General features: G+C 42.3%; 1 protein-coding gene and 1 non-coding gene across 4 annotated transcripts in view; one reads left to right on the plus strand and one right to left on the minus strand.

Annotated features, from left to right (window-relative positions):
* ppp1r9a (protein phosphatase 1, regulatory subunit 9A) overlaps positions 1–25,917 on the plus strand; it is a 265,269-nt gene that overhangs the window by 221,305 nt on the left and 18,047 nt on the right. For 2 of the 3 annotated variants that reach the window (XM_048610696.1, XM_048610703.1), the window contains 2 exons: positions 5,510–5,629; positions 21,856–22,038. In XM_048610696.1, coding sequence (XP_048466653.1) covers positions 5,510–5,629; positions 21,856–22,038 — 303 coding nt within the window. The remainder of the gene's footprint in view (positions 1–5,509; positions 5,630–21,855; positions 22,039–25,917) is intronic. The other variant, XM_048610710.1, reaches the window with a different exon arrangement.
* On the minus strand, positions 3,780–3,930 carry LOC125487373. The gene has a single exon (XR_007265852.1). It is a non-coding gene; the product is annotated as a U11 spliceosomal RNA (small nuclear RNA).

Below are 25,917 nucleotides of genomic sequence, written 5' to 3' on the forward strand. Positions count from 1 at the left end.
GACTTTGTTTCCTGATGCACCTGAAAAACCAATAATCATTTGAAGAAGGCTTTCTGCAAAGTGCTTTTGCAACAAACTTCACTAAACTTGAGGCTATGTAGTGGAGGGCTGTGTGTGTGTGTGCGCGCGCGCGCGCGTGCGTCGCAGGTGAGCCAGGGGAGTTGGGAGATGGAGCTGTTGGTGGCAGTGTGTGAAGAAAATTTTATAGCCAAAACTTTGCTGGATTTACCCTTACTGCATTAGCATGGTCTGAATGGGGAGGCAATGGCCTAGTGATATTATCGCTGGACTGTTAATCCAGAGACCCAGATAAATTTCTGGGGACCTGGGTTTGAAACTGGCCATAGCAAAAGGTGGAGATTGAATTCAATAAAATATCTGGAATTAAGAATCTAATGATGACCATGAATCCATTGTTGATTGTCGGAAAAACCCATCTGGTTCACCAATGCCCTTTGGGGAAGGAAACTGCCATCCTTACCTGGTGTGGCCTACATCTGACTCTAGTCCCACAGCAATGTGGTTGATGCTGAACTGCCCTCTGGGCAATTAGGAATGGGCAATAAATGCTGCCTGGCCAGCGACACCCTCATCTCATGGATGAATTCAAAAAAAGTATCGAACACTAGCAGAAATATCCAAGAACCCAAACTGTTAAGGCTTGAATATCTAAGCAAGAAGATGGAACTATCCCGCGATGAAACAGAGAAAAAAATGTTGATGAAGCAAATTGGAGAAACCGAGCGAGAAATGAACAACATCAAGTGAGATAAACTTCCTACCAACAAGCATTTTTAGAAGAGTATGTAATTGAGCAATAATTCTCCTCCTTAACCAATGCACATTCTGATATCTGTATTGCTCTATATACTGGAGGTGGCCCTTATGGTACAGGAGGACAGCTTCTCTGATTCCTGCTCTGGCCTTGTTTGTGAAAGAAATGCATTTGCACATTCATGTTTATGTGCGTGCTCACGTTCGTTCTCTTTCACTGAAATAAACCAATTTGTGGGTTCATCTACATCCAACACAGGTTTTTGCCACACTCTCAAATTTTCATCAACCTTGGTTTATTTTGTTTATGAAATCTGGCTTTTGAGATGTTTCTTTTTGGTCACCTCCTAAAGGAAAAGTTTGCTATTTTGTGAGCCTGGTAGTAAAATGAATCATACACGCTGGTATAAGCTGGGGACAGGATGCTGCCAAACCCGGAGAGCTCTCCCACTGTTCCACTAAGCTTCAGGATCTTTATCATGCACCTGAGCCACAAGATCTGACTTCAGTAAGGCATTCGACAAGGTTCCTCATGGTAGACTGATTAGCAAGGTTAGATCACGTGGAATAGAGAGAGAACCAGCTATTTCGATACAGAACTGGCTTGAAGGTAGAAGACAGAGGGTGGTGGTGGAGGCAGTGTGGTGTAGAGCTGGAGGAGCATGACAGATCGGGTGTCATCGGAGGAGTAGGGATGTTGACATTTTGGGTCGGTGTCCTGATGAAGGGTCCCGATCCGAGGCATCGACTTTCCTGCTTCTCTGGTGCTGCCTGACCTGCTGTGTTCCTCCAGCTCCACACTGTATTGACTCTGACTCCAGTATCTGCAGTTCTTGCTATCTCTAAGTGGTGGTGGAGGGTTGCTTTTCAGACTGGAGGCCTGTGACCAGCAGTGTGCCACAAGGATTGGTGCTGGGTCCTCTGCTTTTTGTCATGTATATAAATGATTTGGATGTGAACATAGGTGGTATGGGTTAGTAAGTTCGCAGATGAAACCAAAATTAGGGGTGTAGTGGGCAGCGAAGAAAGTTACCGCAGGCTGCAACAGGATCTTGATCAGATGGGCCAATAGGCTGAGGGGTGGCAGATGGAGTTTAATTGAGGTAAATGTGAGGTGCTGCTTTATGGAAAGGCAAATTAGGGCAGGAGTTATACACTTAATGATTTGGTCCTGGGGTGTGTTGCTGAACAAAGAGACCTTGGAGTGTGGATTCGTAGTTCCTTTAAAGCAGCTGGCTTGATTGGCACTCTATTTATCACCTTCAACATTCAATCTCTTCGCAACTAACACACATTGGAAGCAGAAGCCTTCTTTGATAGACCTTCCAAACTTGTCACTTCTCGAGTGTAAGAGTAGCAGATGCATGGGATTACTGGCACCTTCAAGTTCCCTTCCAAACCACACAACTGTGTCTTGGAACTATATAGACATTTCTTCAGTGTTGCTGAGTCAATATCCATGAACTCCCTCTATAATAATACAATGGATGTACTAGTGCCAGATAAATTACCAATGGTGCAAGAAGACTACTCACCACTACCTTCTTAGGAATGGGCACCACATGCCAACTGGGCAAACCACAGACCAGGCTCTCTCCACTCCAACTGAGAAAGTTGAGATTACTAGACATATTGGAAGGGAGAGGAATGAAAAAGTGTACTGAGGCATATAGGTAGCATGGATGGTACATAATTGTCAAAAACCTTGCACTTACACTCAAATTTTCTACCCTGTTGTATTTTTCACTGTCAGACCTGGTTAAGTTACTCTGAATGTGAGGGATGAGCAGCTTCTTCAGACATTGCAAAGATTTGCTACTCATTACTCACCTCTCAGAAGCAACCAACTCCTTGACTGCAGAAAGCCTCAGATGCCAGGGATACTTGAATCAGGACCAAGACTACAGCCAAGGCATTGCACATTCATTCTGGAATCTAGTTTGTATTATGTTATCTGCAGCTACTTGCAGTCAATGGTATTTGCCTCTAGCATACTGTCTTGATTGGCCCTTGTTATCAATAGCCTGATCCTTATCCTCAGAAGATTGCTGCCAGTGCCCAACTCTTCTGCATCTGGGACGTACACCGTCCTTTGGCAACATTAGTTGTGAAGGGTACAACAAACTACAGTGATGCAGTCCATCCTTTCTGGGCTATATTGCAAGGCCCTTCCAGAGCGGTCAAGGGAGTGAAACCTCAACTTTAAGGAGGCCCTTAGTCTGTTTCATTATGATCCTTGTACAAGTATGAGTTGCATGGTGTCTTCATTCTGCATCAGTCTGAGAATTCCATTAAGATGTCATTAGCTTTTATTTGGAGGAGAGAGCCCTGTGTCTGTATGGCCCATGGCCCTTGGAAGGATGCAGGGATGTGAATCTTCTAGTATACAAGAATGTTAGGAGTTCCCAGGATATCTGACACAGACGCCCAAGATTTAGCTTCAGTGGTCAATATAATTTGAACATCAATGTAATGGAAGCCTCTTCTGTAGTTTGATGAGAGGGTGTTCTCCAAGCATTGTGGGTGTAATCAATAGTACCTGAACCTGAGAGAAGCCAGTGATGGAGAGCCCCACTGCCCAAGCTGCTTGACTCTCCTCCTCACAGGGAGAAGATATGAAGAACTGTGCTCTGAGGAAAATAGCATCTGTTACAGCACAGATATCTCCCAGTCCTTTACACAACTCCCTAGCTGCTCCTTGCAATGAGTCACAAAAATGTGACACACAAAATTAGAGCAACTGTGCCTTGATGGCCCCTGGGATGGGATGGCCACCCAGAGTTTCTGAGCAGCTGCGAAGCATTGTCTTCTATTCCTAGCCGTAGAATATGTTTCTAAACATTTTTAATCAACCTGTTCAAGAATGTTATGACACCTTTGCAACAGGCAGGACTTGAACCTGGGCCTCCTGGCTCAAAGATGTGTATCTACCTTTATATCACAAGAGCCCTAAAATAAAATTCAAATTTCACTGTTTGCCATGGGGGGACTTGAAGTCATGCCATCAGAACAATTGCACATGACAAGCTATCACCAGCAGCTCCAAATATTAAAAATTGTGCTTCCGAAATCTCTTGATATCAATTCTGTGCAAACAAAGCACAAGGACCTCATCTGTGTGCTATTCATATAGAAAGAGCTCAGGAGACACTTTTATGAATGTTTGTCTGATTACATTCAATTAACCAACATGACAAGGAGACAATTAGTGCAGTGAATGTAGTGATCATGATTGCTTGAAGTTATTGTTCAAGTATGCGTGGCAAGAACAATGAATAATCTGTCAATGAAATGCTAATTGTAGCCATTACTGGTGACATTACTGAATCACTGCAATCATGATTATTGCAATTACACTGATTCCAAAAGTTTTACTCTGCATTAAAGGGTAAAAAGTAATAAACTTTGCATGCTTTGACAGCCGTTTTGTGCAGTTAATGCATAGCTGACTTTCAATTTGAGATGTCAAGCTTCTGACTATATGTTCTCATGAATAAGTTGCAAGCCCTGCCTGAAACTCGAATTTCGGGACCGAACACAGCTTGATCCTGGGACTGTAAAGACTAGATTCAGATAGGACTAAGTATCTGGCTGACTTTGCCCAACCCCTAGACTGGAATTAGACAAGCCGCTTGATTGACTGCACTGTACCCTTTTGCCTTTTAGACATTTGACTGAAGCACATGCTACGTATTTGCCATGTCAGCTTCTGGCAGATGCTGCAGGTGTGACGTTGATGTCGCCTAGTGCCATACAGCGACATGTCAACCACCTTCACTGTTAGCGCTGTTCACAAGCTGCTTACTTCTCCCTCAGTTCTAAAAAGCAATTAAACCCACAGAGACTGGCTACCTCAAAGTAAGTGCAAATTGAGTGATCCCTGCACACTAAGCAACTTAGCAGAAGCATACAAGTTGTGCTTGTCCTTGAGCTGCAAAGTAAATGGCCAAAGTAATGTGTTAGATGGTCCGATGATGTTTATTAGGGATGGAGACGTTAAATTACACTTGGGTTCCTGTCTTGGGATCTCATGAATGGAGACAGAGGGTGATTATCATTCTGTGAATATTATAATGTTAATAAAATTGTTATTCTGTTTCACCACAATAAATAGAAGCAAAGCATGATAAAGACAAACTGGCAGGTACATCTCCTTTTGTAACTTCTAGGCTTGAGACAACAACTCAGATCACATTTAAATTTTAATAGATTTTTGTTAAAACTTTCAAAGCAGTTTCCAGAATAAATTTAAAACTACTCTTCAACTCAATACATGGTCATTACATTGTTTTTGAAATCAGACAATGTCATTACTTTAAAGTTTTCATACAAAAACTGCATAGATTCATCAAGAAACAAGACACTGTATTTCTGAAGTCCATTGCTAGAACAGGATGCAGGCAAATTTTCTATTTTAACGAACAATGAGAAGATCCAATTTTTCTTGGAATAACCCATGAACCAAGTCCAAGACCTATTCCAAAACCATGCGTTTTTGCACTTTCATTAGCAGGTAATTAATTCAATCTAATTCAAACAGACATGTTCTCATCTTCTATTAATAGAGGAACCACGTGCCCCCTTGTTTGTTTTACATGACTCTCATCTCTCACTGATTTCAGTAGAGAGTGCATTCTGATGTTACATACTATTATTACTTTGACTATTCATTTAAATCTAATGCAACTTGCATTCACTAAATATCTTATTACCATTCAGAATCTTTGATTTACAGAATTTCACCTACATTGATGACTTTAGCCCCAGTAGCACAAGTTCTGCTGATTTGAGTGGATTGGTTGCAGAACCAAATTCTACAGGGCGTTCCCTAATATTGGCACTCTCCTCTGATGAGGTAGGTAAATTATGAATAGAGAAAGCAAAACTGAAGACTTTTGGTCTATTTATTGTCAGTCTTTGTATGGGACCAACTTTGAGAAATAAGGCAACCACTCCCTACCCACTTCATTGGAAATTATTTTTGCAACTTATCCTGTTCTTGCATCTCCATGTCTGCCCAACATTCAAGCCAAAACTGACAGTTAATCTGCTTCCTGTTCTCTGGCAATAATGTACTTTTAATGAGTAAGAGTAGTGTGGTGTTGTTCTGCCTGAGTTCCACTGTATTCTATTTTTCAACCCTCTGGGCTCAATATTGAGTTCAACACCATCAAATTGTAAACCCATTCCTTCCCTTTCTTTTAACTTTTTTTGTTACATTCTGTCTCACCATGCCCTCGCTCCACTCCTCCCACCCCAGTGCGACTGTCTGTGTTTTCCAGTCTGGCAGGTAGACACACCATTGTTCTGCCATTCTCTCATTCCGATCACTGAACTAATCTGAACTATCAGCATCCTTTCTCCCACAGCACTTCAAACCACCGCCCCCCCCCCCCCCCCCCCCCCCCCCCCCAACTATTGCATAAATCTGCCCCCTCCACACTTCACTTCAGCTCTGATGAAGAGTCATACAGGCTCAAAATGTTAGCTCGGTTTCTCTCCATGGATGCTGCCTGACCCGCTGTGATCACCAGCACTTTTTGTTTCCAATGTAGTCCTATCAGGAAGCCATTTTGCCACCATCTACTCTCTGTTAAGGTGACTGCAATGTCTATCATTGCATGATAGATATTTCAAAATGCTGCAATATCATTCTGTTTGAAGCTATTTCTTAAGAATGCAGTACTTTTCCCATGGCCCTTTTTAACTATCAAATTAAGTAATAGAAATATGAATGAGGTCATCTCAACTGTTTCTTAGAGTGCTTTCACATTATGTGCTAGAATTCTGCAGGAATGTCAGGCTACAAATAGCCTTGTATGATGCATCATAGATGGTATGGAATTTCCTGCCCCTTATTGAAATTCACATCTCATCTCAAGTATTAGGGGAAAAGAACATCTGGTCTTACGGGGTTTGATTTGACTGGGCGAGTCAGTGGTGTTCTGGGTTCAATGTTATACTTTTATTTCAGAGGCCTGAGTTTGATTCCAGATGGTTGACATGAAAGTTCCTTAGTGAAATTATTTTGCTTGTTTTCCATTTTGCTTATAAAGTCACAAGTCAACAGCATACGAAAAATTTTCAAACTTCTATTACGTTGAAGTTGCTTAGTGTATAAAATGAAAAATTTCACACTGACAAACAAAGGAGTGTTTTCCTGAAGTTCAGACATATTAGAATGAATTTTAATCGCCCAGAATGCAAATTGGAGGGTGCAGTTAAATTCTGCAAAAAAAACCTGTGTCCAGTTTGCCACAACCACATCTACTGTAACCAGGCAGGTCATAGGTCCATGGGAAGTGGGGTCTGCACTCAAATGGCAATTAGTAATAGAAATATAATAATGAGATGATGTGCCTCAGATTTTACACAGTCTTACGCGCAATAGCTGCAGGCTGTTATTCCAAGGCTCAAAGGACACTCAGTAGGTAAAGAGAAGTGGAAATAGTTGGATCCAGCATGTAAATGTTGTGGACTGGAATTTTTTTTTCCTGACCCCTCCAAGGTAAACGTGAAGCAAAAATCCTTTCTCCCCAAGACTGAATTTTCCATCTCCTGTGATCTGTAATTTGAGGACCACCTCCTCTAACCTGCTAACATCAGGCATAATCTCCCCATAATATCCACAATCTAAAGACCTCCCTGTGATCTCTAGTCAACTGCCAATCGAAAACCCTCCAAATGATTTCCCCTGAATTGCAGTCCAAATGCCTTTATGTCTTCCCAAAACCACAGTCTGAAGACATCTCCATGATCTCCAAATCTGCAGTCCAAAGCACTGTCAACAATTACCTGCTGACCTGCAATCCAATTGCCCTTACCTATCACACATCTGCTTCCCAGATTCAGCTTTTTAGTACAGACCTTACTACCCAAATGTGAGCCAGCCAGATAATTGGTGAAAAATATCCAAATGTCATTCAGTTTGCCAAGACATTAGCATTACCTGCATTATACTATTAAGAATTCCATAAAGTGTTCTACTCTGCATGTGGTTTGTGCAGTCTTCAATTTAGAAATGATCAATAATATCGGATACAAAAAGTTTTCCATTCCTTGCACTGATATCAGTTGTTCATGACATTTTATCTGTACAGTCCCATCCTGCGAATGATAAGAATAAAATAGGAGGATCAGAATAAAACACAACATAACTGAAAAGATTTGTTTGGAGCAAGCTCCATTGATTATTTAATCTCATTCCTCTGAAATACTAATTTTGGCATCTTCATATCACATTGCATAATTTCTGAAATAAATTTTGTATCTTGTTTTCTAATTTTGAAAAACAGAAGCTAAAACATGAAGGTAGTAAGAGTGGTATTCTTGAATAGAAGTGAAATAATTTGAGTTAGAGCTTTTTTTTTATTAAAACCAGTAAGTGTTCCCCACAAATTAGTGGATCTCTCTCAATTTTTTTTGGTGTGTAAACAAAAGAATGTCTAAATTGAAGTTATCACTGCTGATCATTGCAAACATTGTTTTAATGTATTTGCTTACTTTTTTGTGTTCTGAAATATTCTTCCTTCATTTCTCTTGTTGCTAACTTGGCAGAGCCTGGATATGATAGATGATAAGGTGAGATGCGTGAAAAGATGTCCAGCATGTTACTTTTTTTTTTACCATCTCATCATTAACCTTTTATGTGTTTTATGCATTTTGTGTGTTGCATCCCGTATCAAAACGTAATCTGATATCGTCAGATATACTATGGAATTTGTGCTTCATGCAGTGTTACTGTTGGGAGTGCATAGATTATACACATATTTAAGTAGAATTATAAGTTGTGACCCAATTGGTGAACTTTTTTTTAGCTCAAACTCATTACTGGGCAAATATTACCAATTTGTTTTTAAATGAATTATACATCGCACCAATGATTGTCAATTGATGTTCAAAATTTAAATTAGCTTGCTACATATTGAGCTAGATTTTGCTATTACTAACAAATGAATAGTGTATGCTTATCAAAAAAAAGCAGAGAACTGCGGATGCTGGAAATCTCAGCAGGTTTTGCAGCATCTGTGGAGAGAGAGCAGAGTTAACATTTTGGGTCCAGTGACCCTTCTGCAGAACTGATTGTAGCCAGGAAAAGGTTGGTATGTATGCTGAAGATGGAGTGGGGGAGCCGGGAGGAATAAACGATAGATGGAGATGAAGCCCAGAAAGAGGGAACAACAGTTGGACAGAAAAAGGAATGGGTAAAGGTCGGCATGGACTAATCAATAGCTGCTAATTGGGACGATTAGTAGCTGACAATGGAATGGTTGTAGTAGCAGCCCATGTGATGACAAGGCCTGGCGTGTGGTGGTTGAGGTAAGGACATGGATGAAGATGTTCAGGCCATAAAATTATTGAACTTGATATTGAGTCCCAAAGGCTGCAGAGTTCCAAGTGGAAAATGAGGTGTTGTTCTTCTAGCTTGTGATAAGCTTCGCTGGTGCACTGCAGCAAACCCAAGAAAGAGATGTTGGTCAAGGAACATGGTGGTGTGTTGAAGTGGCAGGCAAGTGGAAGCTCAGGGTCATTTTTACATACAGAGTAGCTGTTCCGCGAAGGAGTCGCCCAGTCTGTATTTCATCTCCCCAGTGGAGACAAGACCATATTGGGAGCAGTCAATACAGTTGATTAGATTGTGAAGTGCAGGTAAATTGCCTTTTCACCTGGAATGTGTGCCTGGGTCATTGGATAGTGAGGAGGGAGGAAATAAACAGGCAGGTGTTATACTTTCTGCAATTGCATGGGAAGGTGCCGTGAGGGTTGGGAGTGGACCAGGTTGTCCCAGAGAGAATAGTCCACATGGAAGGCTGACAAGGAAGGGGAGGGGAACGTGTGTGGTCGTGGCCTCCAGTTGGACATGGCCAAAATGGTAGATAGTGATTCTTTGCATGTGGATGCTGGTGGTGTGGTAAGTGACGATGAAGTGGACTGTATCACCATTGTAGGAGGGAAGAGAAGGAATGAGGGCTGAAGTGCAGGAGAAGGATTTGACATGGCTGAGAGCCCTGTCAACCACGGTAGTTGGGAATCCTCAATTGAGGAAGAAGGTAGACGTGTCGGAGCCCCTTGTGTAAGCTGGCATCATCAGAACAGATGCGATAGAGATGGAGAAACTGAGAAAATGGAATGGAGTTGGCTTAATGATTTATAGTCAAGGTAACTGTGGGAGTCGGTGGGTTTGTAATGGATATTGTGATGTTGGCGCCCAGCTTATACCCAGAAATGGAAACAAAGATGTCAAGGAAGGGAGGGGAGGAGTCAGAGATGAATCAGGTGAAGGTGAGAGCAGGATGAAAATTGGAAGTGAAATTGATAAACTTTTCCAACACTGGACTAGAGAGGGCAGCAGCACCGATGATGCCATGTACCCCAAAAAGAGACAGGCATAATTGTGCCCCATGCGAGTACACATGGCGACACCTTTGACCTGAAGAATATGAGAAGAGATAAAAAGAGAAGTTATTCAACGTGAGGATGAGCACGGCCAGGTGGAGGAGGTTGGTGGTGGATGGGGATGGTTCAGGCTTTTTCTCCAGGAAGAAGTAGAAAGCCCTGAAACCATGCTGATGGGGGATGAATGTGTAAAGGGATTGCACGTCCATGATGAAGATGAGGTGAGTGGACCCCGCGGACTGAAAATTCTGAAACAGCACATAAAGCATCAGAAGAATTGTGGATTTTGGGGACTGAACAAGGGGAGAAGATAATCGATTTGTGGTAGGAAGGGATGAGTTCTGTGGAGCAGGAGCTGGCAGAAATAATGGGAAGATAATATTTGTGGATTTTGGGAAGGAGGTAGAAGCAGGCTGTGCGAGCTTGGGGGACAATGAGCTTGGAGGCAGTGGAGGGGAGATCACCAGATGAAACAAGATTAGTGACCATTGTGGATATAATAACCTGGCATTCAGTGATGGGGTCATGGTCCAAGGGCAGATAGGAGGAGGTGTCCAAGAGCTGGTGCTTCGCCTCCACAGTGTAGAGGTTAATATGCCAGACAACAACAGCACCATCCTTGTTGGCCAGCTTGATTACAAAGTCAGGAATGGATCCGAGACCATTAAGTGCAGTCAGTTCAGAGGAAGAGATGTTCAAATGGGTGGGGGGGAATTGCAGAGAAATAAGGTGACCAACGTTACGACAACAGTTCTTGATGAACAGGTCGCATGCAGGTAAAAGATCAGATAGAAGAATCCAGGTGGAGGGACAGTTTTGGAGATGAGTGAAGGGGTCTGTGAGACAAGGAGAGGACTCTTGTCCAGAGAAATAGGCACAGAGGTGATGGAAGAAGAGTTAAAAGTCACGTGGTGCCCAAAATTCATTGAGGTTGGGGGCGCAGAGGGATAAAAGTAAGATCTTTGCTGGGTAAGAAACATTCGGCAACAGAGAGTAGATGGTCAGAAGAAAGATGGGGCTAGCAGAAGGGATGGAGAAGTGTTGGTGTATACTTACCCATAAACTTTATGGAGATTTTGCACAAGCATTTACTGTAATTAGCAAGTTAAATGCTAGGGTGTCTTCTACGGAGAATTTAGCATATGTGTAAATGGTCTCCTTAACTAATCAGATTCAAGAATTCATAATGAATAACATAGTGCTTGAACCACGAGATGTCAGGTAGAATATTGAATTCAGATGTAGAAAGTGAAATAGAGAGAAAGAGATTAAGGCATTCTTGTAAAAGTTCATTTTCAGAGGCAGAGATGTTTGATAGTAACTAAGACATAGTCGGGCAGCATGGTAGCCCAGTGGTTAACATGCTGCCTCACACATCAGGGACCTGGGTTCGATTCCAGCCTCAGGCGATTGTCTATGTGGAGTTTGTACATTCTCCTTGTGTCTGCATGAGTTTCCGTCGGGTGCTCCAGTTTCCTCCCGCAGTCCAAAAATGTGCAGGTTAGGTGGATTGGCTATGCTAAATTGCCCATAGTGTCTAGGATGGGAAATGCAGGGATAGGGTAGGGGGTGGGTCTGGGTGAGATGCTCTTTGAATGGTCAGTGTGGATTTTCTGGGCCAAATGCTTCCACACTGTAGGGATTTGCATATGCAATTATGTGGTACACAGCCGGTGTCCAGTAGTGTACCACAAGGATCAGTACTGGGACCTTATTGTTTGTTGTGTACATATATGATATGAAAATGAGGGGCGAATGTTAAGAAAGTTTGCAGATGACACCAAGATTGGTAGAGTGGTTAATAGTGAAGAAGGTGGTTTTAGGTTACAGGAAGATATAGATGGGTTGGTCAGATAAACAGAGCGCTGACAGACGGAATTTAAACCCGATAAGTGTGATGTGATGCGCTGAATTTGGCAGAGCACGTGAATAGGATCATTAAGAAGGCATATGGAACACTTGCTTTCATCAAGCACAGAGTATAAGAGCAAGGAGGTAATGTCGGAGTTGTACAGAGCATTGGTTAGGTCACAGATGGAGTACAGTGTGCAATTCTGGTCATCTCCCTACAGGAAGGATGCAGCAGCACCGCAGGTGGTACAGGGGAGTTTCCTCAGGATGTTGCCGAGAATGGAGCAATTGAGCTTTAAGAAGAAACCAGATAGGTTTGAATTATTTTCTTTTAGAGCAGAGAAGACTGAGGGGCAGATATGATTGAGGTATATAACATTGTAAGTGGCATGGACAGGGTGAGTAGAGAGCAGCTGTTCCCATTGGTTGAGGGGTCAGTCATGAGAGGGCATTGTTTTAGGGTAAGGGGCAGGAGATTCAAACAGGATTTAAGAAAAAGCTTTTTCATTCAGAGGGTGGTGGGAATCTGGAATGCATTGCCTGGGAACATAGTGGAGGAGGGAAACCTCACAACCTTTAAAAATATTTGGAGGAGCATATGAAATATCATAACATTCAAGGAAATGGAATAAGTGCAGGAAATTAAGATTAGCGTGTCTTTAGTGAGAGCTATTGTCAGTACAGACTCAATGGCCGAAGGGCCTTTTCTGTGCTGTATGACTCTGACTCTATTTACAAATTTATTTGCATTTTTTTTTCTGACGGACATACTATGTGTATACATGCCCCTAAGTGCTGCAACTTCAAACTGTTATATCTGTTTCATTATGGAGTCTTTAGCAGGTGTTGGCGGAAGAAGGCAATTCAGACAGCAACTTGATTTCTGTATTTAACTGTACATATGTGGCTACCAGAAGTTGACTTGCTATTTAGTAATGGTGAGCACTGTTAGCTTCATTGGTACTTCTGCATTAAAATCCAGCCTAGTTCTGCCTTCTGATCGTCAGAGCATTTGTTTAGAGACTTGATTTTTTCCATATGATCAGAAACACATTTATCCACAATTCAAAAATGACAGTGGGAGAAATCTGAAACTGACAGTGCAGACTAAAAGGTGGACTTAAACCAATGAGGAATGTGATTCCTGCAGACATTAGCATTTATTTGGGGCTATCACAACATCAGTGAGACACAAATTCCATTTTTAGAGAAGAATCCGGCTACTTTCTTGCCAGTGTCTTGCATGTAAACTCAGAAGAGAAGTTAATATCAGGACAGTATAATGACAGGGTTGGGGTTGGGGGAGGGGATGTTGGTGTTGGTGGAATCTTGCACTTTTTAATCTATTAAGGGCTTGTATCAAGTACAGTCCAGAAGAAACCTTTTGGCCCATTGAGTCTGTACCACCAAAAATACACTATTACCTACCCAAGTCCCATTTTTTCATGCGCTAGGATGATAGCCTTGAATGTTATGACACTTTCAAGTACTTTTCAAATGTGAAGATAACTGCCTCAACTACCCTCCCAGGCAGTGCATTCCAGACCCCGACCACCCTCTGGGTAAAAAGGTGTTTTCCTCAAATCCCCTCTAGACCTCCTGCTTTTCACTTTAAAAGTGTGCTCCTTGTTCCTGACCTTTTAACTCAAGGGAACATGTGCTTTCTATCCACCCTGTCCATGCCCCTCATAATCTTATACACCTCTAGCAGGTCCCTCCTAAACGTCTCTGCTTTGAAGAAAATAATCCGAGTTTACCCAGCTTCTCTTCATTGGTAAAATGCTGTATCCCAGGCAACATCCTGGTGAATCTCCCATGCATTCCCTCTAGTTCAATACATTCTTCCTGTAGTATGGTGACCAGAACTGCAAGTACTCCAGCTGTGTCCTAATTAAAGTTCTGTATACAGCTCCAGCATGAACTCCCTGCTCTTATAATCTGTGCCTAGACTGGTAAAGATCTGTCCCACATGCTTTCTTAACTTCTCCATTAACCTATCTTCCCACCTTCAGGGATCTGTGGACAAGCCCTGCAGGGATCCCTGTGCTTCTCTGAACTTGCTGATGTCCTACCGTACCTTGAGTACTTTTTCCAAAGCACATTACCTCACATTTATCAGGATTAAATTCCATCTGCCACTGATCTGCCCATCTGTCCAGTCTGTTTATATCCTCCTGTAACCTAAGACCTTTCTCCTCACTGTCAACCACCCGCCCAATCTTTGTGCCATCTGTTAATGTTTTATTATCTCTTCCCTCTCCCATCACCCACCAACATTCTTATCTACATGATTTAAGAATATTTCAAACAATGAGGGACCCAACACTGATCCTGTGATATGCCACTGCGCACCAGGCTCCACTCACACAAACAGCCTTCTACCACCACCCTCTGTCTGCTGCTACTAAGCCAACTTTGGGTCCAAATTACCAAGTTATCCTGGATCTCATGAGGTTTTGCCTTCTTTATCAGTCTCCCATGTGGGACCTTGTCAAAGGCCTTGCTGAAATTCATTTAAACTAAATCAACTGCTGTACCCTGATCTACACACTTGTTCATCTCCTCGAAAAATTCAGTCGAATTTGTTAGGCATGACCTCCCTCTGACAAAGCCATGCTGACTATCTCTGACTAAACCTTGCCTCTTTAAATGGGGATTAATTTTCTTCTTCAGTATTGTCTCCAGTAGTTTCCTACCACTAAGGTGAGACTGTCCAGTCTGTAGTTCCCTGGTCTGTCTCTACCACCCTCTTGAAAACTGGAACCACAATTGCTGTCCTCCAGACCTCTGGCACCTCCCCTGTGGCTGGCGGCAATTTAAAAATTTGGGTCAGGCCACTTATTACTTTCTTCCTCGTCTCCCATAGTAGCCTGAGTTACACAACATCTGGACCTGGGATTTGTCCAGTTTTAAACCTGCCAAAACCTCCAATACTTCTTTGCTTTTTCTGTCAATCTGCTCAGAACCTCACAGTCCATTTTCTTGACTTCTGTAGCTGAATTCTGATTCTCCCAAGACAAGATTGATGTGAAGTACTCATTTAACGCACTACCAGTTTTCTCTGGCTTCATACACACATTTCCCCTTTGGTACCTAGTAGGCCCTACCCTCTCTGATTATTATCTTGCCCTTGATATATTTAAGGACTGTTGTGGGATTCTCCCTAACCTTGCCTGCCAACGTTTTTTCTTGCCCCCTCTTTGCTCACTTAATTGCCTTCTTGAGTTCCACCTACAACTTCTATACTGTTCTAGTGCCTCCATTGTTTTGCTCCCTTTGTATATGTAATACAAATCTCTTTTCCTTTTTACCCAGTCCTGAATATTCTGAAATATCCAGGGTTCCCTGGGCTTGTGGTTCTACATTTCACCCTAAGGGGAACAAGTGCCTATATTGTACACAGTATCTTTTTTAATGCCTTCCATTGTTCTGCTGTAGATTACCCTCAATTAGCTGTTCCCAGTATATTTTGGTCAAATCCTGCCTGATTTTGATAAAATCTGCCTGTTTCCTAATCCAAAACTCTTTTTTGCAGACCATCTTTCTCTTTTTACGTAACAAACTTAAAACTTATAAGATGTTAAATGTAGGAGCAGAATTAGACCATTTAGTCCATTGAGTCTGCTCTGCCATTCGATATTTTCTCAACCCCATTCCCCTTAACCTTCTGCCCATAACATTCCATCCCCTTATTTATCAAGAACCTATCTATTTGTCTTAAATATACACAAAAACTTGAGCTTCATAACCTTCTGTGACAATGAGTTCCGTAGATTCACCATCCTCAGGCTGAAGAATTTCTTCCTCATCTCAGTTCTAAAGGGTTGTCCCTTCAGTCTGAGGCTGCGCCTTGGGTCCAAAGTCTCCCCTAATGGAAGCATCTTCTCCAACTCCATTCTATGCTGGCCTCTCGGTATTCTGAAAGTTTCAATGAGATTGTCTCTCATCATTCTAAACTCCATTCAGTACGACGCAGTGTTGTCAACCACTCCTTATATGACAAGCCCCTTCATCCCCAGAATCATTCTTATAAAGCTCCTGTAGACCCCTGCGAGCACATACTTCATTAGATGGGGGACACAGAACTGCTCACAATATTTGAAATGTGGTCTAGAATACAGTAAACAGTTTGGGCCCCCGTATCTATGGTGTTGTGGTCACTATTACTAAAATGTTCTCCCCGTATGCCCTCAAACACCTGTCTGGCTTCATTCCCCAAAATTAGGTCCAGCACTGCACCAACCCCTGTAGGACCATCCACATGTTGATATAAAAAGCTCTCCTTTATATATTTCAAGAAATTTTCTCCCACTAAACCTGTTATGGTATGATTATTCCAATTAATATTACTTATTAATTAATAATCCCAAATCACCAAGTATGATTACATATTTATCGTTTTCATACACCTTAGTGAATTGACTACATATCTGCTCCTCAATTGCCTGCTGACTATTTGGGAGCCTATAGTACACTCCTAACTGTGTGACTGCTCCCTTTTTATTCCTAAGCTGTATCCACAAAGCCTCATTTGAAGACCCTTCCAAGATATCATCCCGCCTTACTGCAATAACTGACTCCCTAACTAATAATGTGGTAACACCTCCACTTTTGCACCCTCCCCTGCTCTGCCTGAAGATTGTGTACCCCAGAATGTGGAGTCATAGAGTCGTACAGCATAGAAACAGGCCGTTCAGCCCACCATTTCTATGCTGATCAACAAACAATAAACTACACTAATCTCACTTACCTGCACTTAGTCCAAGGCCTACGATGTGCTGGCATTTTAGGTGCTCATTTAGTTGTTCTGAAATATTACAAAAGTATCTGCCTCCACCACCGTCTCAGGCAGCACGTTCAATATTTCTACCATCCTCTGGGTGAAAAAGTTTTTTCTCAGGTCTCCTCTAAACCACTTACTCCTCACTTTAAACTTACATCCCCTGATCTTATGCATGTCTGCCAAAGGGAAAAAATTCTCATACTCTACTCTGTCTATACCTCTCATAATTTGGTATCCCTTAATCAGATCACCCCTCAGCTTCATCTGCTCCAAGGAAAACAAACCCAGCCTATACCTATTTCTTCTCATAACTGAGATCTTTCATTTCTGGCAACATACTGGTGAATCTCTTCTGCACCCTCTCCAGTGCAATCAGGTCCTTCTGATAGTGTGGCAACAAAAATTGCACACAGTGTTCCGTTTGTTGCCTAATCAATGTTTTATAGAGTTGTGAGAACCTCGTGAGTTGCTGCTGTATTCTATGCACTGGCTAATGAAGGCCGGTATGCCTTCTTCACCTCTCTATCTAACTGTGCTGACACTTTCAGGACTTGTACACCAAGGTACTTTTGTCCCTCAGTACCCCCTAGGGACCTACAATTCATTGTGTGTGTCCTTCCCTTATTAGACCTCCCAAAATGCATCACCTCACACTTATCAGAACTAAATTCCATCTGCCATTGCCCTGCCCAATTTACTAGCCGATCAATATCAGACTGCAGCCTGAGGCCACTGTCCTCAGGATCAGCAACACCACCAATTTTTGTGACATCTGCAAACTTACTAATTATACCGTCTACATCCACATCCAAGTTGTTAATGTACATAAGAAGGAGCAAGGATTCTAGCATTGATCCCTGTGGTACAGTGCTGGTCACAGGCTTCCAATTACAAAAACATCCCCCAACTTTACCCACTGTTTCCAAGCCAGTTTTGAATCCAGTTTGCTTACTTGCGGTGGATCCCATGGACTCTTACCTTTTGGACCAGCCACGTGGGACCTAGCCAAAGGCCTTTCTGAAGTCCATGTAAACCACATCAACTGCACTAGTCTCATCAGCATATTTAGTCATCTTTTATCGCTGTAACAAATTCATACTAACAATCCCTGATCAATCCGTCACTTTCTAAGTGTTAATTGATCCTGTTGCTCAGGACTTTTCCAATAATTTCCCTACCACTGACGTCAGACTAACAGGTCTGTAATTACCTGGCCAATCCCTGCTGCCCTTCTTCAACAAAGGAGCCACATTGGCTCCTTTGGGGGAGGCAATGGCCTAGTGGTATTATTGCTGGACTGTTAATTCAGAGACCCAGATATTCTGGAGACCCAGGTTCAAATCCCGCCATGGCAGATGGTGGAATTTGAATTCAATAAAATATCTGGAATTAAGAATCTAATGATGACCATGAATCCATTGCCAATTGTCGGGAAAAACTCACCTGGTTCACTGATGTCCTTTAGGGAAGGGAACTGCTATCCTTACCTGGTCTGCCCTACATGTGACTCCAGACCCTCAGCAATGTGGTTGACCCTTAACTGCCCTTTGGGCAATGAGGGTTGGATAATAAATGCTGCCTAGCCAGCGACGTCCTCATCCCGTTAATGAATAAAAAAAAGCTATCTTCCAGTCAACTCGCACTTAATCTCTGGCCAGCAAAGTATTAAATATCTCCACCAGGGCCCCAGAAATCTCCTCCCTTGCCTTTTTGAGGACATGGGTGAGGTCTTAAATGAATACTTCTCAACTGTATTCACAGAGGAGAAAGACATTGGATCTGGGGATTTCAGTTGCGATGGTGAGGTTCTAGAACATGTTAAAATTAACATGGAGAAGTATCCATAGCAGCCTAGGATACATCTCAACAGGCCCTAGGGATTTACGCATCTTTATGCCCGTTAAAACACCTAATACCTTCTCCATGTTAATCTTAACATGTTCTAAAACCTCACTGTCCCAACTAAACTCCCCAGCTCCAATGGCTTTCTCCTCGTGACTATAATTTAAGACCTCACTCATATTCACAAGTGCCACGCACAGATTGCCCCTTTGGCCCCTAATAGGTCCACTCTTTCCCTGCTAGTCCTTTTATTGCACTTGATCCCTTCTGCTAAAGATATTTCGTGGCCCCTCTTTGCCTTCCTAATTTCTTTTTAAAGCAAACCTGTACATTCTGTATACTTTTGAAGGGCCTCCCCTGTTTTTGATGTGCTATAATTGACACATGTTTCCTTCTTTTTCTTTATCACACTCAGGATAACCCTTGATATCTAGAGTTCCCTGGACTTTCTGCCCTTCCCCTTCCCCTTTAAGGAAACACGTTGGCCCTGAATTCTCTTTATGCTACTTTTAAAAGTTCCCACTTTCCAAATGTAGAATTACTTACAAATAGCTGCTCCCAGTATGTTTGTCAGATCCTGTCTAATGACATTGAAATTTACCTACCGCCAAATGAGACACTTAAGTTCTGCATTATCCATATCCCTTTAATATAATGACTTTTAAACTTGGTCACTATCCTCAAAATACTTGCCCACTGAAACTTGAACCATTTGACTAACTTCATTCCCTAGGATTAGGTGAAACACTGCCCCATCTCTAGTACAACTACCTAGATGCGGACACAGAAGAGCTCTCTGATATGTACTTTAAAAATTCCACCTTGTCAGTCTTTTTGCACAAATCCCAGATAATGTTAGCAGAGATGAAATCCCCAACAACTGTGACCCTGTTTCTCTCTCAACTTTCTATGATTTGCCTATGTCTGCTCCTCTAGCTCCTTCTTACTGTTGGAAGGCCTGTATTATAATTCCAGAAAAGTAATCACCCCTCACTTTTTTATTTCTAAGCTCTATCCACATGGCCTCATTTGAAGACCTTCTAGGTCATCCACTCTTTTCACTGCATTGATGGTTTACTTTATCAATAATGGAATGCCCCCGACATCATGCCTGAAACTTCCCTGGAATGTTGAGCAGCCAGTCCTGTTCTTCCTGCAACTATGTCTCAATGAATGTAACAATATCATATACCCACAGGCTGATCAAAGCTCTAAGGTCATCCACTTTACCAATCAAGCTCTTTGCATTAAAATAGATACAGTTTAGCTTTCTGGACATCCCATACACCTTATCCTGTCCATGTCTTCTCTGCCCACTGAACTGACTTAGCATTCCTTCTACATTTGATTGAACCTTGCTCCTGACTTTACATCTATTCTATGCCCACTATCTCTGCCAAATTAAAGCCTCCCCAACAGCACAAGCAAATCTCCTGGCAAGGGTTTTGGACCCATTGCCGTTCAGGTGCAAACTTGACAGCTTGTACAGGTCCCATCTACTTCAAATGTTGACCCAATGTTCCAAAAATCTACGGCCCTCCCTCATATATCATGCCTTTAGCTATGTATTCAGCTGACCTATCTTCGTAATTCTACATTAAGTACTACGTAGCACTGGACGTAACTGTGAGGTTACAACCTTATCCAGTCTTGTCCTTCCCTGAACTATGTTTCTGTGATAGCAACAACATTGCAACTCCACATGCCAATCCATCTCATTAACTCATCTATCTTCCCTATAATACTCATGGCATTGATATATAGGCCATCCAGCCTTGCTTTACTCCCTGGAAACTTTGCGTGGCTGAACTCCCTCTGCCTTGTATTCTTTTCTGAGTTATGCTGTGTCACCATTTAATTAACATACTGTGTCCCCTGCCCCCGCTGAACTAATTTAAATTCCCCCCAGAGCATTAGCAAACCCTCCTTCAAGGATGTCATTCCCAATCTGGTTCAGGTACAGACTGTTCCACTTGTAGATGTCCCACCTTCGCCAGAAATAGTCCCAGTGATCCCAGAATCTAAAATCTCTCTCCTGCACCTACTCTTAAGCAATGCATTCATGTATTGTAACCACCTATTTCTTTACTTGCTAACACCTGGTACAGGGAGTAATCCTAAGATTATAATCTTTGAGGTTCTGCTTCTTAATCTACAGCCTAGCTCCCTGAACCCATGATGCAAAACCTCATCCCTCATTCTACCTATATCATTGATGTACCAATGTGTACCTCAACCTCACTTGTATCACGCTCCTCCTTCAGGATGCCCTGTAGCCAGTCAGTGACATGCCTGACCCAGGCACCAGGAAGGCAACATGCCATCATAGAGTCATGTCTATGGTCACTTCTTTCTCCCCTCCTGTAGAGTCAGGCTGCTTTTAGTGCCAGAAGCTTAGCTGTCACTGCATGCCAATGAAGATATCAGTGCCCTCGTCAGCTTCCAAAACGAAAAATGGATTTTTGAATTGAACCTCGGGACTCCTACAGTACCTGCCTGCTCCTCTTTGACTGCCTGGTTTACACTAATTCCTTGCTTTCCTCCAGTCCCTCCAGCTGGTGTGTGACCACCTCTCTAAACCTGCTATGTATGAAAGTCTGAGCGTCACATTGTGCCACAGTGTCTCCAGCTGCTGCTGTAGCTCGAAAACCCAGAGCTCAGATTTGTGCAGTTGGGAGTACTTCTGCAGCAGAAGGATCCATGAACTCCCCATGTGATAGATAACCCATTCCATTCAGCCACTCTCATCTGCATGATTTAAATTTCCTTAGTCTTATGAGCTAACTTTTTCCTGAAATAATTCTACAGTTTTTAAATAACTGCTATTTAGGGTGAGCTCCTAAAGGCAGTTCCCTTACCAGCCAATCAGCTCACTGCTTTCCTGTGTGACATCACTATGATTTTTTTCTCCTAGTTCAGATGAGTGAATTTATATTCGGCATATGTTAAACCCTGAAGCTTGTTAAGGGTGCATAATGACTTAAAAAGAGAAATACACTCTAGTAACAGTGAAATGGAGACATTCTGTAGCCTGCTTCAGTAAGTGACATGAAGGTTCCAGGTGAGAACATTGTCTGAGAAATAATAGAAATGTAAATAAGTTGTAATATCTCAATTTCTGCTAGTAAATTACAGTTTAACTATTTAATAAACAAACAGGTGATATCATAATCATTATTGTGACTTTCTCTTTTGTTACTTTCTCAAAGATCCTCGATGAAGGACAATCACCAAAACACAATCAATGGAAGACTCATGCTCTTTTGGATTGGAGCACCCATCAGGTTTCTCATTGGCTTATGGGACTGAACATGGAACAATATATTCCACAATTTACTGCCAAAGGCATTGATGGAGAACAGTTGCTGCAGCTGGATGGAAGCAAACTTAAGGTAAATAGATACTAAAAAATACTATTTGTTTAGTTCAATTTAAAATAATCCATTGTTCAACTATCAAAGATGATAATATGTTGCACCTTGTCAATGCCTGGCCTGGAAAAGTCCACAATCAAGCTGCATCAAGACGCTGATCCAAAAATAGGTACAAATATAAATAAATTATCAAACTAAGAGTTTGCGAATATGTGTTTTATTATTTTTTGCTGTATACTTAACCATCAAGAGATTTGCATGAGAAATATTCCTGCCAGTTCTAAAATGGATGCAGAGAGAAAATCGAAGGCATAGGAGCCATGGCTATAAGAAGTTAGTCAATATAATTAATGTGATATATTAAATCTTGGATTTGTATGCCATTTGTCAAATGTTACTTTAAGTTCTATGATCCTTTAAAATGATAACTAGTGTTGAATCCTGTTGACTTTATTTTCACCCTCTTACCAATAGTAGTTACATCTCTGTTTGGCATTTTGCATCTCCTTGATCTATACTGAAGAGCTGGCTTATTCCACCCTTTTGCATTAAGGAGCTAAATTTCAAATTTTATTTCACTTCTAATGGCTGGGAGCAAATTTTAATTAATAAATTAGGAACAAAAACAGAAATTGCTGGAAAAGCTCCGCAAGTCTGGCAGCATCAGTGGAGAGAAATCAGAGCTAATGTTTCAGGTCCAGTGACTCTTCCTCAGAACTGATGGTGGCTAGGAAAAAGTTGGTTTTGTGCAGAAGATGGGGTGGAGAGGAGGGTGTAAGGAGTGAATGGTAGGTGGAGATAACTCCCAAAGAGAGAGAAGAACAGTTGAACAGACAAAGGAATGGATAACAATCAGCATGGGAGAATGAATAGACATCATCCCAGTCCTAAGGAAGCATGTGCAACGTGCCTTAATGACTACCACCCAATGGCTCTGACTTCCGTAATCATGAACTGCTTCAAGAGGCTGGTTGTGGCCCACATCAACTCTAGTCTCCCAGCCTGCCTTGATCCCCTGCAATTTGCCTACTGACATAACAGGTCCACAGCAGATGCCATTTCCCTAGCCTTGCACTCATCCCTGGAACATCTGAACACAAGGACACCTATGTCAGACTCCTGCTCATTGACTATAGCTCTGTCTTCAACACTATTATCCCCTCCAGACTGATTTAAAAACTTTGAGACCTAGGTCTCGCCATGCCCTCTGCAACTGGATCCTCAGCTTCCTGTCCCATAGACCACAATCAGTGAAGATAATAGGCAACTGCACCTCCTCCACAATTACACTCAACACTGAAGTTCCACAAGGATGTGTTGTCAGCCCCCTACTGTACACCCATAAACATGTAGCCAAATTCCGAATGAACATCATCTACAAATTTGCTGATGACACTGCCATGGTAGGACAGATATCAAACAACAAATAAAGAAAGGAGATAGAGGGCTTTGTGATGTGGTGCAATGATTACAACCTCTCTCCCAATGTCGACAAAATCAAAGAACTGATTATTGACTTCAGAAAGAAAGGAAGAGAACACACCCCCATTTACATCAATGGAATGGAGGTTGTGAGCGTCAAGTTCAAGGGAGTGACGATAACCGACAACCTGTCCTGGACTTCCCATGTAGATGCAACGGTTAAGAACAACAACACTGCCTCTTCCGCAGGTGGCTCAGGAAATTTGACATGTCCATAACGACGCTCACCAACTTTTACAGATGCACCATAGAAAGCGTACTATCCGGTACATAACGGCTTGGTATGGCAACTGCTCTGCCCAGGACCATAAGAAAATACAAAAGGTTGTGTGCACAGCCCAGACCACCACGGAATCCAACTTCATCCATGAACTCCATTTATACCCTCATTGTCACGTAAAAGCTGCCAACATCATCAAAGATCCATCCCACCCAGGTAATGCTCTCGTACAACATTGTCAGGCAGAAGATACAGAAACTTGAACACACGCACGAACAAGTTCAAGAACAGCTTCTTCCCTGCCGCTATTAGACTGATGAATGGAAAAACCAAAAGAACTGTGGATGTTATAAATCAGGAACAAAACCAAAGTTGCTGGAAAAGCTCAGCAATAGGAAGGTTTTAGAAGGGTTTAAATGCTGGCAAATGGTAGTGGTGCAAGAGTGTTTTCAGGCTGGAGGTCCGTGATTACTGGTGTTCCGCAGAGATCCGTACTGTGACCTCTGCTGTTCATGATATATATAAATGACTTGGATGAAAATGTAGATGGGTGGGTTAGTAAGTTTGCAGAAGATACAAAGATCAGTGGAGTTGTAGATAGTGTGGAAGGTTATGAAAGGATTTGGTGGGATATGGATCAGTCGCAGATATGGGTGGAGAAATGGCAAATAGGAATTTAATCCACGTAAGTGTGAGGTGCTGCACTTTGGGAGATCAAATGTTAAGGAAAAGTATACAGTTAATGGCAGGACCCTTAACAGCATTGATGTACAGAGGGATCTTGGGGTTCAAGTCCATTGCTCCCTGAAAGTGGCCACACAAGTAGAGTGGTAGGGAAGGCGTATGGCATGCTTGCCTTTATTGGTAGGGGAAGTGGGTGCAAGAGTCAGGATGTCATGTTGCAGCTTTATAAGATTTTGGCCAGGCCACATTTAGAGTATTATGTTCAATTCTGGTCTCCACGTTACAAGAAGAATGTGGAGGTTTTGGAGAAGGTGCAGAAGAGGTTTACCAGAATGCATGCAAGATGAGAGAGGGAAAGTCCAAAGGAGACGTGAGGGGCACGTTTTTTACACAGAAAGTGGTAGGAGTCTGGAATGCGCTGCCACGGGTAGTGATCGAGGCATATATGATAGGGGCGTTTAAGGGACTTCTAAATAAGCACATGAATGTGCAAGGATTGGAGGGATATAGGCAGGCAGAAGGGATTAGTTTAATTTGGTATCACATTTGGCACAACATCATGGGCCAAAGGGCCCGTTCCTGTGTTTTCTCAAGGGCAGGCAGAAGGGATTAGTTTAATTTGGTGTCATGTTCAGCACATCATCGTGGGCCGAAGGGCCCATTCCTGCGTTCTTTTGTTCTATGTTCAAAATGGTTCTAGGTCAGATTGGGATGTCTGGTCGGGGCAGATGAGTTAGACCGAAAGTTCTGTTTCCACAGTCTATGACTCTGTGACTCTTCTTCACATACTATCTTCTCCCTCTGTCCCAAGTACTCAACCCCTCCCTCTCCTGTACCATCCCACTCTCCCACTCTGTCCCTCTCCTTCACACCCTTAATCCTCTCCTTTCCTCCCATTCTATCCTCTCTCTCACCCTTCCTCTCCCATCTCCCATTCTTTCACTCTCACTGCCCCCTTTCTATCCCTCAGACTCTCTTCCTCTTTCCCGGCACCCCTTCTCCTCTCCCACCGCTATCTCCTCCATTACTTGTTGCCTTCAACTGAAAAGTGGGTCTAAGGGAGCAAATGTGGCAAGATGTCATAAAAAAAAGGGTAGAGATGCAGTAAGAGTGGGAAGTAGTAATATGGGAAATATGGGTCAGAGAATAGCAGGAGGACACGAGGAATAAACTGAGGAATATAATAACAATCAGGACTAGATTTTACAAAGATAACAAAACAACAAAACTGAAGGCTCTGTATTTGAATGCATGTAGTATTAATAACAAATTAAACAACTTGATAGCGGACATCGGAATAAATAGATGCAATCTAATAGCCATTATGGAGACCTGACTGCAGGATGTCAAGGATTAAGTCCTGAACATTGAGGGGTATATGACAATCAAGAACAGGAAGCTAGGTAAAAGTGGAGGGGTAGCACTGTTAATCAAGGATAGCATCTGTGCAATAATTAGAGATCTCTTTGGTTCAGGAGATCAGGATGTAGCATAAATTTAGATGGAAATAA

This window comes from Rhincodon typus, chromosome 2 (assembly GCF_021869965.1).
Source record: "Rhincodon typus isolate 14 chromosome 2, sRhiTyp1.1, whole genome shotgun sequence".
Taxonomy (NCBI): Eukaryota; Metazoa; Chordata; class Chondrichthyes; order Orectolobiformes; family Rhincodontidae; genus Rhincodon; species Rhincodon typus.